This window comes from Bos grunniens, chromosome 22 (genome assembly GCF_055505025.1).
Source record: "Bos grunniens cultivar Pamir isolate PY7600 chromosome 22, Bosgru_T2T1.0, whole genome shotgun sequence".
Taxonomy (NCBI): Eukaryota; Metazoa; Chordata; class Mammalia; order Artiodactyla; family Bovidae; genus Bos; species Bos grunniens.
The window spans coordinates 14,752,647-14,766,015 of NC_141186.1; the positions used below are offsets into that span (position 1 = coordinate 14,752,647).

General features: G+C 46.1%; 1 protein-coding gene across 32 annotated transcripts in view; it reads left to right on the forward strand.

The window, feature by feature from the left end:
- The window catches only part of TRAK1 (trafficking kinesin protein 1), a 155,628-nt gene that overhangs the window by 93,626 nt on the left and 48,633 nt on the right, over nucleotides 1–13,369 (forward strand). For 5 of the 32 annotated variants that reach the window (XR_015150983.1, XM_086366115.1, XM_086366118.1 and 2 more), the window contains exon 1: nucleotides 8,307–8,607. The exons of 24 other annotated variants lie outside the window; for them this stretch is intronic. Coding sequence is in view for 7 of the 8 variants with exons in the window: in XM_086366115.1 (XP_086222241.1) it covers nucleotides 8,499–8,607 (109 nt within the window). In the remaining variant the exon portion in view is untranslated. Of the gene's footprint in view, nucleotides 1–819; nucleotides 1,091–8,306; nucleotides 8,608–13,369 lie in introns of those variants that run through there. 3 more of the 32 variants (XM_086366125.1, XM_086366117.1, XM_086366123.1) reach the window with 3 other exon arrangements.

A 13,369-nucleotide genomic window follows, 5' to 3' on the forward strand; every position in this document is an offset into this window, starting at 1 on the left:
GAGCCACCAGGGAAGCCCAAATAAAACATTCACAATGCATTTATAAGGACAGTTTCAAAGTCCTATCCCCTCACTCCTTTCCTAGAGGGAACCACCTTCCTGAGGGTGGGCTGTTTCCTTCTGGTGTATGTTTTTGTACTTTGATAACACATTTTAGTGTCCGTGAAAGCAGCCTATCTTATTGCACAAGCCCCTTCTGTGATGGCTTTCTCCTCTATTTGTATGCTGCAGGCTGTTTTTCCAGGAGTTTGAGCCAAGGCATGAACAGAGAACAGGACTGTATCTGTATGAAAATGGTTCCCTTTTCTGAGTAATTTACATTTCCTTTAGGCGGCGGTCAAAATTTTTAAGGAAAGATGTTTAATAAAGAAGTTGCAGATTTTTAAAGGGGTTATTTTTCAAATGCAGAGTCCATAGTGACCCAGAATTAAGCAGATAGATAAACTTGTCCTGACATTTGTTGGAAGAGATGATGGTGATAATGTTCCTGGCGCCACCCCCTTCCCTGCCTGCACGCCCTCCTTTCTCCTAACGTGGCACCTCTCAGCCCCGCTACCAGCATCCTTGGAAGACATTTCCTCCATCTCTGCATCATTTTTTTTTTTCCCCCGAGCCGGCCTGTTTCTATGGCAACTGTTAGATTGAAAGATGAGCGGGAGCTGGGCGGCGAGGCTGGAGTGAGACCTCAGGGTGGTGGTGTGTGTCCCTGACGTCACCCTCTGTGCTCCCGGATAGGACGGCTCTGGCTACTCCCATTCAGGGCTGCTGGCCGCTGCCGCTTTATTAGCAGGACTGCCAGGGTCTCTGATAGCTGTGCTCCTCCTCTTCCCCCTCCATGATTTTCCTTTTCACTGCCCCTTTTCCGTCCTGGCTCCAGACTGTCATTAAGGATGCACAGCTTAATTCTGGCATGTTTGGAGATGCTCTTCTGCCCGGCATTCTGGAAGGGCAGGGGGGCATGGCAGCGTTTCACCTGACGTCGATGGTGCCGTGAAGTCCATTCTTTCCTCTGCCAGAATACTGACTATGCAGAAATTTATCGAAGCGGATTATTATGAACTAGACTGGTATTATGAAGAATGCTCAGACGGTAATTATGGCTCCTGCAAAACAGAGCGGGGATGTGTAGGGCCATTGTCCCTTCGGGGGAGGGGGTGTCCTGGAACCTTCCTGGGCAGACAGGAGGAGGGAGGGGCACGGGAGTGGCACCACATGGCTCTGACCGTTGCGAAGGCGTGGTGAAGGGGGACAGCAGGTGGGCAGGGCTCGTGATGGGGGGAGGCTCCTTGGCAGTCTGGAGATGGTGTTGGCATGCTGGGCTTGTGAGCATTGCACTTAAGTGGGATTGAATTCTCTCTGGGGTGATGCGTGTGTGTGTGTGCATGTGTGTGTGTGCAAGTGGAGATGTCATCATCTATGGTCCAGGGACTAGTGTCTTCAGGAAGTGGTCCTCTGGCCTTGGAGAATCCAGCTTTCCTGGGCCCAGACCTGGGAGCCCAGGGGAGGCTGGAAAAAAAGGCAGAAGCAGCTTCCCACCTGGCAGTCAAGTCAAACGAGTTATCTTGCGGGATCCCACAGAGATGGGGGTGGGAGATGTTGGGAGGGGCTGGAAGAGTCTGAATCCTTCGTGTTTGGGCAGGGAGGGTGTGGTTCATTCCAGAGGAGACTAGGCAGAGTTTCTGTGGCTGGAGCAGCCTTGGGAGATTCCAGACACCAGGAAATGGCACTCAGGTGCATTCTCAGGCCACAGGGGAGGGGCCTCGGGCGCCTGTGGGGTTGGCATCAAATTGTATATGACACAGTTAACCTGTCGTCTTTAATTCTTCTTTAAAGTGGCCCTCTATCACATGCCTTTACATAAACACACACACAAGAGGACCCAATATCTGTATACTTGAAGGGTCCATTCCCTGGTGATCATAATGTTCTCAGCCCACACGAGCCAGTAATAGGTAAAGTAACTGCTTTTTAATTGAATTGGGAGTTTCAGATCACTCTAACATGACTACATTTGATTAACCTGAATGATGTAACTGGCTGGGACCTGGCCTCATTAATAAGCCGAAGAACTGCATAATTATCTCTGTATTTGCTAATTTCAGCCTTGACTGTGAGCCACAGAAGAAAGGCCAAAAGCTTTTGTTGGAGGGGGTGGGTGGGTATTTAAACGCACTGAGAAACTTCCCCAGCTGAGCCCCACCATCCCCGAGCGTTAGATACAGACATTGCCATGTCGCGTCCCTGTGCATCTGTAAACGTCTTGAGTGATGATGATGGTGGGCAGCTCCCAGGGTCGTGAGGGGGAAAGATGACTCAGTTGTTTTCTTTGGGGTATATTATTCTTAAAGCAAGTTCCTATCCTATTACCCAACTCCAGGCGGCAATTATAGGGGTGCTTCTTTTCAGATTCCATCATTGACCTCTTGAATTTTCCTTGGTGATCTGTGACTCACTGAACCCTCCATAACTTTTTAGAGTGTGGACCACTGGAGCACGGCACATTGGTTACAGTGGAGGGCCTGTGCCACCTCCACCTCCCAGGGGACGTGTTGGGTGTGGCCATGGCTCCCCCGGAGCTGTCCCGGAAGTGACGGGGGAAGGGTTCTTACTATCTTGCCCTAATTGTGACACCGTCCAGCTTTATTTACACCCTTGTCTGAGGAAATGAAGGCAGTCACTCGAGGTGCTCAATCTGAAGGGTGAGAAGAGGCCTGCTCTTGTCTGGGTGTCTCTCAGAAGGATTTTCTTACCCAGCCCTGTCTTGGTTGAATCTTTTGGCCCCAGGCAGCCAGATCTCTCTTCTTCCAGAAGAAAAGGAAAACTGAAAAAGAGGCAGCTCATCTGTCCAAGGGTAAATAAATGTTGATAGCAGTTACTGTCTAAGTGTACGCTGAATGAAATAGTTGCTTTTCTCCTCCGTACCAATTTGGATGAAATAGAAAAGGCCACTGGGACAGAATTTGCTGGGACAACTGACATTTTCATAATCCCATTTTAAAGATAGTTAGCAAAACAGGGAATCAAAGGAATGGAAGCTCAGAACTAATGTGGTTTAGGAAAGCCCCAAAGGGAGTGGGGAATTCAGGGATACGCTAATATTGACGGTGCTTGTTTATACACGTCTGACTAGTTCTTTCCTGACCTCGCCAGGTTAGTCTGGAAATGGAGGCAGTGCGCCTTTGTTTTTATGCAGCTTTGGAACTGCAAAGCAGTCTTTGAATAGCCCTTTCAGCTCCTGGTTCTGAACTTCCTGGTGAGGAGGCCAGGTAGGAGTTGGACACACAGAGTGTTGCTTTGTCTCTCTTATTATTTGTCATTGCAATCTTTAATGTGGGAAACTTCCAGGGAGCTTTCCATAGTAATAACAAAAGATGAGTCAAATGTTTTAAAAAAGATGCAAAATCATCATTTATGTCATAGTTACTGACTTGCACTTAAGTTGCAAGGTTAGCACCGAAAAAGTAATACATAAGGGTGGAAATATAGACTGCAGGACAATTAGGGACTGCTCTATTAAATGTGGACTTAAGAAACGGCTGCTGTTCTCTTTTGAGGTTTATTCAGTCTACCGACTGTATCCTGCCCCCATAATGAGTTTTAGTTGTGAAGTCTTAATACTCTATCTCATCCCCTCAGCCCCCCAAACACATTCAGACTCCAGAGGGTATAACAGGGGCATGGTGCAGGAGCTTAGAATAGTAAGCAGTTGGAGAGGTTGATTGCCCAGTACCCTAAAGTGATTTTTAGAGGTTTGAAATAACCAATGATCAACACAGTAGTACAGCAGTGGCCTGTGCAGAATTTGCACATGTGCACTCAGCGTTTATAGCTTAAAATTCTAGCATCAAACAGGTTCCTGGTTACCCACATTAACTGTGTCCCATCTCTTAATTGCAGGAACTTCTAAAACCTGGCAAATCATGAGTCACCCCATTATTTAAAAAGCATGTTCCCAGACTAACTCCAGACCAGGAGAGGCCCTGAGAAATCGGAATCTTTAGTGCATGCTGTAGGTGATTCTTTGCAGCAGGTATGCTTGGAGAACAGTGCCATGGAGACCATCCTGGGGCCCAGGGGTCTGGAAGATGATTCTTTCTGTCTGTCGTGAAATCTTAGGTTGTATGTCCCTGAGTTAAAGAAACGGAGTGCACTTTCGTAATTATTCTAGAAATAGGCAGAATGGCTGGAAAAGCAGGGCCAGGAGTCTGCCTTTGAGGCCCGTGTTGCATTCTCTGTGGCTGTGTGGTATTTAAAAACAAAACTCAACTTGATAAAGATAAAACTGGCGTTCTTCAACCATTCAGGAATTGAGCCTCATCCCATCTAGCAAGTAGAAAGAACTTGGAGGAGCTGTATGAAATGGAAGGCTTTTGTAGACAGAAGGCAGCGGGGACAAGAAAAAGGATTATCTCATCTTTCTTTGGGGGACGAGTGGGGTCTCTCAGGCCGATTACCTCATTACTGCTGACCAGGAAATTCCAGACTGTCTGGCTAAGACTTCATTCCTGGGAGAGGCTGAAGCTGCAATTAGGTCAGGTATTAAGTCTTGGTTGACTGCCCCCGGGGCTTAGCACAAGCGACTCCATTGGAGGCCTGTTGTCTCTGTTTGCCAGCAGTTAGGCACATCCTGGGACCCCATAAGCCTCCAGCAAACCCAACTCTCCCACCTGGAAAATGGGGACAACCCCCCTGGGCCATCTCATAGGATGGTAAAAGCATGAAAATAAAGTAAAAGCTCTTTGTGATCAGCTAAGTGCTAGGCCAGTACTTAATATTATCTTTTCAGAAACAGTACTAGTTACTAAGTTCTTTTTAAAAATTCCTCTGAAAAGGTAACTGGTTTGTTGAACAAGGTATAGTGTCTTTACCCTGTTTCTTGCTGTAGTCTCTTTTATAATCATCCACCCTTGTGTCCCTTTTTGCAACATTATAGATTTGAATGTCGGGGTGGGAGATGAGGGTAGTTCATATTGATTTTATAAATGGAAACACTCAGGCAGATTACACAGTGATTGTTCTTACAACTTCTTATCCATGATGAAAGTCCATGGCATTACACTTAGGTGGCACATACGCTGTTCCGCGATTGCAGTGACCTCTAAAATGTCACCCAGAGTCAGGGTGACTGGTTTGTGAGTGAAGTTTTGTCAGATATTTTAAGCATTCACTGAGAAACTGTTAAAAGGCTTTTGAGATGATTTTCTGACTTTCCTGCGCTTGTGTCGAACATAGGTAAGCAGGCCCCATTTTTCATGTTTCTTGTGGAGTGTACCCCTGGAGGTAGACACTGACTTTCCCTTTCCAGGCATAGCTCTCTTCTGAATGACTGCTAAGAGGATATTTTTTTTTTAAGAGTTAAATGTAAATATATGATGTAGCTGTACATTTTTATCAGCAACTTTAGTAAAGCAGAGATAATGTCCTCCCTTAGATGTAGAAGCAAAGGGCTCAAGAGCTGAGAGAGGGTCAGAGGGAGCATAGAGACCAAGTTTTTAGAGCTCTGTGTTTCTCTCTCTGTTTTTTAAATAGCATAAGCAAGGGCCTTGGGGAAGTGACCTTCAGCGATGGGCCACCTGCTCTGTGTGGTCAGGGAAGTAAAAGGACAGCGAGGCTCATGGAGAGTGGAGCAAAGTGCACGGGACACAGAGGGGCAGGAGACTCTTGACTGTGCAGGAGGAGCTGTAGCAGGAACAGGCTACACGGGAGATGCAGGTCCAGGAGTGCCAAGCTCCTGTCTAAAGACGAGGGGCAGCCTTGGGTGTGCCTGTGCCATGGGACTTTTTGTATTGATGGAAGCATTCTGCGCTGTCCAGTTTGGTAGCCACTAGCCCCTTGTGGCTGTGGAGTGTCTGAAATGTGGCTACTGTCACTGAATTTTGGATTTCATTTCATTTTAATCAGCTGAGATTTCAATGTAAGTGGGTAGCTCTAGTGGCTTGCAACCACTCTTTGGACAGAGGAGGATGGAGCTTCGGGGAGATGCATCCGTGGAGGTTATGTGAAACAGAGCTGGAGAGGACCCTCACAGGAAGAGGTCCCTCTGCCCACTGGGAGGCAAGTGACACTTCTCTCCCATAGCCTTGAACTTCCCTGCACCTGGGTCAGAACCACTCCCTTCCTGCTTGCTCTGAGCCCCTGCATTGGTCCTCACTGCTGGACAGCACACAGTGTAGCTGCTTGACTGCTGGGGTGAGCAGCTTCCCGAGGGAGGGCTGGGCCACCCTCAGCTCCACACCCCGCGTCCATGTCCCATGGTCCATCTGTCACCTGGCACAGGGATGGCCAGGCCTTCTTGCTGGCCTTTAAGTGTCATTGTGTTTTGACTTTTGGAAAAACTGTTCTCTCAGACAAGATGCACTTTGGCCCATCTCTGCCTTTAACCTTGAAGCGAATGCAGAGGTGGATGAGGTTGGAGAATTCCCTCACATTCCTGCAGAGGAAGTGGGGCAAAGGAAGGGGAAGGGGTTTGAGGTGGGGGTGGGGAGTACCCTGAAGAATGAGGGAAGTGAGAGAACAGGGGTGACACGGGCAGGCTAGAGTGGTCTTGTGTTCATGACACCATGTCCTAGATGTATTTTTAATTTGCATATATATTTTTTAAATTACATAATACAAAGAGACTTGGACATCATTTACTAAGGGTAGCCTAGGATTGAGTTAAGAGATGAGTATAACCAACTGGTAATGAGTAAAATCACTTAATAGTATTTTCAAATATATGAAATCAGCTCTTGTTTTCATTCGTATATACTGTAGCCCCACCCAGTAACCTGCACATCTCATAGTCCATCTGATACTCACGAATTAAGTATGTACAAAGTGGAGATTTCTCCCTCCCTCCCTTCCCAGGCCTTAAGACTCACTGTCATTTGAATTGAATTAACAAGCCCCAATTTGATAACGTCAATGAGATGAAAGAAAGTATCCCCCTTCCCAGAGTGTATGCCTTTATAAACATTGTATTTAAACTTATGAAGATTTTCAAATGTGATTTTGTGCTTCCTGCCACTGAATTCCTACTGACCCAAATTTTTATAAACAACACATTTTTACCATTGTAAAATGTAGCAATTCTTTTCAGGTTCCAGAAAAGTAACCTGTCAAGGCATATGTCTTTAGGTATTAATTTTAATAAAATCTTTATTCTATTTCATTTTCTGTCTATAGGCACTGGTCTATGGTCTTCTATTCATTTTTATGGAGGTAGTGATTCAGTGTAGAGTACATTTTTAGCTGCCTAAGAAGGATCTGCAGCCTTAAGGATTCAAAGATGGACAAGACCAAGTTCCTGAACTTGTGCAGAGAATTCTTGCTGACAATCTTGCCTCTGCTAAAGGCCTTCTTGGTTACCTGAGGGAGGTGACTGGGCAGAGAGGTATTTTAGGCCTCCTGCTAAAGCTTTTAGGAGCAGAGAGAACTGCCACAGTGTAGCGGGGAGGTGGCTAAAGCCCAGGAATTGTAGAATATGCTGTGATTCTCTGAGACACCAGTGCTTCAGGCTATCTTTCAGAGGATTTGATAGAAGGACCTGCCATTTCACCGTTACAGGCAAAATCATATAGTGCAAAGGAATTGATTATGAGATATGCAATAAAACTGGATTCTTTTTTTCAGGCAACTTTGCAAACTTTTAGGCTATAGATTTTTCCCTTTTTATCCTGCAATTAGAAAAAATATATTTATAAATTAAGTAAGAGTGGAATTTATAAAATGCAGTTTAAAAAGAGCAAATGTAATGTATTATTACCAAAAAAAGACTGGGATGAATTAGGCTTAACACAAGTAATGTTTCCTGCAATTTACCCTTTTCCTCTTGCTAGAAACCCAAATGGTCTTTTCCTTCCCTGTCCAGCACTGTGTCATACTGTTGTCACACTCAAGATTTGTTTCCCTTTTGAGGCACACCCACAGAAGCTCTCTCATCGGAGAGTATTGGGCAATCAGTCACCAGGGCTCCTCCTCTGCCAGAGCCCGAACTTTGGACAGGTGTATGTATCTGCTTGAGGCATAATAGGTAAATTACCCTTTGCAGTCGCTCCGTGAAACTTCCAGGAAGTCACCATTCCTCATTGCTTCTGGGGGAGGAAAAGTGGGAGAAGAATCTGGATCCAGATAGCTGGCCTGACACCATGCACCTGCCTACTCCCCTCCCATCTGACTCCATAGCACCTGTCAGAGCCACCCCGCCCCCCACCTCCGTCCAGCCCCGCCCCAGGACTGGGCGGGGCTTTCCCATTCCTGATAGGTGCTTCACCCCCTCCGCCCCACCTCCTGGCTCTGGGAGCCACCCCCTTCCGGGTCCATCTGGATGACGATGGGCCAGTGGCCCTGTGCACACCCTCCATTTCAGCTGAGCCCGGGCATGTCTGTGGCCCCCACCAGGCCCCTGCGTACGCCCCAGGGGCCCCGGCCCCAATGCCTCCTCCAGGAAGGCAGCCAGGAGCTCCCTCAAGGACAGCTCCTTAGGGTGATGTTTTGGCTTTGGGGTGACTTCAGCAATGTCCCTAAGAGATGTGGGAGAAGAAGAATGTTTTGAGTATGACTGCCGGAATGAAGAGAGGAAGCCCACCCTGGAGCAGCAGGAAACCCTGGACCTCTTGGAGGAGGGTAAATTGTGTTCTTTGCTCCAGTCTGATCCTTTCCCTGTTAGCATCTATATAAACTGGCTGTTTTACTGGTCTCACAGCAGTCTTTTATTTCCTCAGCGGAGTGTAAGGTCAAGTACGCATGTCTTACATGGTGACTGTCAAGCCACCAGGAGAGAAGCTGTGTTTCCAGCATCCTGGGACATCCCCTTGTCCCCTTTTTTCTTTCTAGTTTACACCTCCCTCCTGGAAGACCACTCACTGTCTTAACTTGTATCCTCTTTGGTTTGTTTTGCCTGTTCTCGACTATGTAAATGGAATCAACAGTGTGTATTATTTTGTCTAGCTTCTGTTGCTTAACTAATATCTTTGAAATTCATACTTGTTGTAAGTATCAGTAGTGCCCTCCCTCTTTGTGGCATCTTAGCACTGTGTTTTCGGAGAAGGCAATAGCACCCCACTCCAATACTCTTGCCTGGAAAATCCCATGGATGGAGGAGCCTGGTAGGCTGCAGTCCATGGGGTCGCTGAGGGTTGGACACGACTGAGGGACTTCACTTTCACTTTCATGCATTGGAGAAGGAAATGGCAACCCACTCCAGTGTTCTTGCCTGGAGAATCCCAGGGACCGGGGAGCCTGGTGGGCTGCCATCTCTGGGGTCGCACAGAGTTGGACACGACTGAAGTGACGCAGCAGCAGCAGCAGCAGCAGCACTCTGTTTTAAGAGTTTTCATTGTTTTCGTTTGACAGAATGAGTTTTGGTGGGTTAATAGAAACTTGAGTCATTATTAAATGTTTTTGTTTATTTTAGGAAATTGTTTATTTAAAAAATGATTAATCGCCAATTTGAAATAGGGGTTTTTAAAATATATGTATAGAGAGAAATATTTCTAATAGAAAAATATAAGAGCTGACTTTGGAATTACCTGGGAACCTAACCACCAGGCTATATCAAAGAGGTGCTGCTTTTTGAGAAGAGGAAGGGTATTAAATAAAGATACACCCAAATGTTGAGTGTGAGCTTCTTAGTCGGACTTTTGGGGTTTTCACTCAGAGCCTAGAAAAAGAGATTTTGCAGGGGAGTGGGGAGGTGGGGTAAAACAGAAAGTTTAAAGAGCAACTGTGGGAAGTTCTTTAGGTTTTGAGTAAAAGCAATCAAAAGATTTTTTTCAAAATTCTGCTCTCTGATGGCCTGTTTCCATGTCTTAAAATAACTTTTGTTCTTTAAAGAGTTTATAATTGGCTGTATACTGAACGTGTTTGTCTTTTGAGGTTACTACCCTGAAAATATTATAGGACAGTTAAAAGTGTTTAATTGGCAAAGGGGAGTGGGGAGCAGGGGCTTCCCTTGTGGCTCAGCTGGTAAAGAATCCACCTGCAGTGTGGGAGACCTGGGTTCGATCCCTGGGTTGGTAAGATCCCCTGGAGAAGGGAACGGCTGCCCACTCCAGTATTCTGGCCAAGAGAATTCCATGGACTGTAAAGTCCATGTGGTCGCAAAGAGACATGACTGAGCGGCTTTCACTACTACTACTAGGTGGGAGCAGTGCTGAAGCCCCGAGCTCCACCCAGTCCTTCCCTGAAGGAGATGATGGAGGTGAAAGGAGAAAGGTGTGACAGCTCCATGGGGACTGTGCATTTATTGGGTTCCTGGAGGTGATCAGGAGAAAGGCATCTATCTGTTCTAACAGAACCAGGGCTGGCCCAGACCTCACTATATCAGCTTGTGTCACTTAAAGGCAGGCCACTCAGCATGTGGACTGGGTGCCCATGTCACCTGGGAGCTTGTTAGAAATGCAGACTCTCAGGCAGCACCGCAGACCTGCTGAGTCAGGATCTACATTTTAACAATACCTTCAGGGGATTCCTGTGCACATTAAAATATGAGATGAGTTGCTGTCTTAAACCATAGTAAGATGATTTTTCAAATCAATTATTGAGCTATATGGTTCTAAATGAAAGGTTATAATACGTTCTAGAAAAGTAGCATATATCCTTGTCAAGAGAAGGAAAAATATATTGCACATATTTTATATATATTTCATATATCTATATATTTTGAACCTTTTAAAAAAAAACTGACAGCCAGATGATAATGATGATGATAGCCTCTGTTTATTATGTATTTACTATGTTCCAGGCGCTATTCCAAGTACTTTTAAGTAGATTCATGCATTTAATCTTTAAAATAAGCATAGGAGTTTAAGGACTGTTGTGATTTTCCATTTCATAGGTTTATAAGAAGAAATGTAAGCAACTCATCTGAAGTAACACAGCTCGTAGATGATTTCAACCTATGTAAACTGGCTCTAGGACCCTACAGAGACTGCTCTTAAATACTGTGCTAGCAGTTCTCAAGGTGGGGTCCCATCTGGCAGCATCAGTATCACCCAGGAACATGTTACAAATGCACATTCTTGGGTCCAGCCCCAGATCTGCTGAATCAGACATACTGGGGTGGGGCCCAGCAGTCTGGGTTGTAACGTACCCTCTGCATGATTCTGGTGTGCCTTGCCCCGTGCTGATCCATGTCTCACAGATGCCAGGGTCTCCACTTTGTGATCATATTTGACGGAGGGGAGGACTGGGGACCTGCTCTGTATTTGCCCTCTTAAGATAGTCTGTTATAGTTCTCTTCCTGCTCTTATTTGTTCCCATCCAATTTCCCTCTTTTCTCTAATAAAAAAAACTTTTAGCTCTCCAGAAGGTGAAAATAATATTTTCAAGACAGTAACTGCAAAAGAAAGATACAGTTGATCCTCGGTATCCACAGGGGATTGGTTCCAGGACCACTGTAGGTACCAAAACCCATGGATACTCAAGTCCCTCATATAAAATGGCACAATATTTGCATAGAACCTACACATATCCTTCTGTATATATTAAATCTCTAGATTACTTATTGATACAATGACTAATACTTTGTAAATGCTATGCAAATAGTTGCCAGCGATGGCAAATTCAAGTTATGCTTTTTGTAACTTCTTGGAATTTTCTTTGTTTCTGAATATTTTCAATCTGGGGTTAGTTGAATCTGCATATGTAGAGCCCATGGATATGGAAGGCACACTTCATTGTCAATGTGCTCAGTTTTCTTTGGAAAATAAAATTCACGAGACTTGCTCCCAGCCTGAAAGAAGTGTGTGGTGTAGATCAGGAAGATAGGGATTTGGTTTGGAATGCTTGGTTTCTGTGTCCACTTTTGCTGGAAACAAGGAGTTCACTGGGCACAACTCTGTTTTCTTCTGATCCTGTCACACTACCACAAGTGCAAGAGAAGTCTCTGTGAATAGTGAAAATACGTGCTTGATGTAGATGTAACTGTGTTCCCTGGATTCTGAGGTGGTTTCCTACACTGTTAAAAGTTCCTAAAGAGATGCTTTTGATTGAAAACTGAAAGATAAAATCAGTTTGGTGTAACAGATCAAACCAGTCAATCCTAAAGTAAAATCAACCCTGAATATTCATTCGAAGAAGGCAATGGCAACCCACTCCAGTACTCTTGCCTGGAAAATCCCATGGACGGAGGGGCCTGGTGGGCTGCAGTCCATGGGGTCACTAGGAGTCAGACATGACTGAGCGACTTCACTTTATTTTTTCACTTTCATGCATTGGAGAAGGAAATGGCAACCCACTCCAGTGTTCTTGCCTGGAGAATCCCAGGGACAGGGGAGCCTGGTGGGCTGCCATCTCTGGGGTCGCACAGAGTCGGACACGACTGAAGCGACTTAGCAGCAGCAGCAGCAGAATATTCATTGGAAGGACCGATGCTGAAGCTGAAGCTCCAGTGCTTTGGCCACCTGATGCAAGGAGCCAACCCATTGGAGAAGACCCTGATGCTGAGAAAGATTGAAGGCAGGAGAAGGGGTGACAGAGGATGAGGTGGTTGATGGCATCACTGTCTCAATGGACATGAGTTTGAGCAAACTCCAGGAGGTAGAGAAGCTCAGGGAAGCTTGGCATGCTGCAATCCATGGGGTCACAAGAAGTTGGACACAATTTGGTGACTGAACAGCAACACTAATATTGGCAGCCAAGGATACAGGAGACATATGTTGGTCCCCCCAGGTCATCTTGTGGGAGTGATAGGCACTTCCTCATGTCACCCATTTCATCTTCAAAGCGGCCTTTGAAATAAGCATTATTTCCATTTTGCATTCAAAGCAACTGAGACTCAGATAGGTTATCCAGAGTCCCAGCACTGTAAGCACAGAACAGGGCCCTCACCCTGCTGTGGGGTCTGCCCTCTACCACACCTGGCTCTCAGCTAGTAGAGCCGTGGGCCCTTGCCTTGCATTATCTCACATTATCTTCCTAACCCACGAGGCACCCGGAGAAGCAGCTTGCTTGGATCACACAGCTGTCAGAGGCAGCATGGCTCTTTTTGTCTTCAGGAGAGAAAATGTCTAGGTTCTGTGTCCTTCTGGTCCCTGGAGGCTTGTGTGGTGCAGAAACTGACTTGATCTCAAGTGATTTCTTGCTGAGCGGTATTCTCTGAGGTGGGCTTTCTTGTTTTCCCCGAATCCCTGAGATGGAGCAGGGTGGTCACAGTGCTGCTGAGCGATGATGCAGTGGTCACACCCCTCTGTGCCCGAGCTATGATACCAGCTCCAGGAAGACACTGGTGAACAGTGGAGTTTTCTCATCACATCCTTGTGGTTTGTTGTGGGGCAGTTTCCTCCCGCTTTCTCGAGGAGGGGTCTTTGTCATGTTTTCTCACCTGGATGCTTCTGTGGCTGTCACTCAATTACCAGATTGGTCACTGATTTCCTGGCAGGTATAT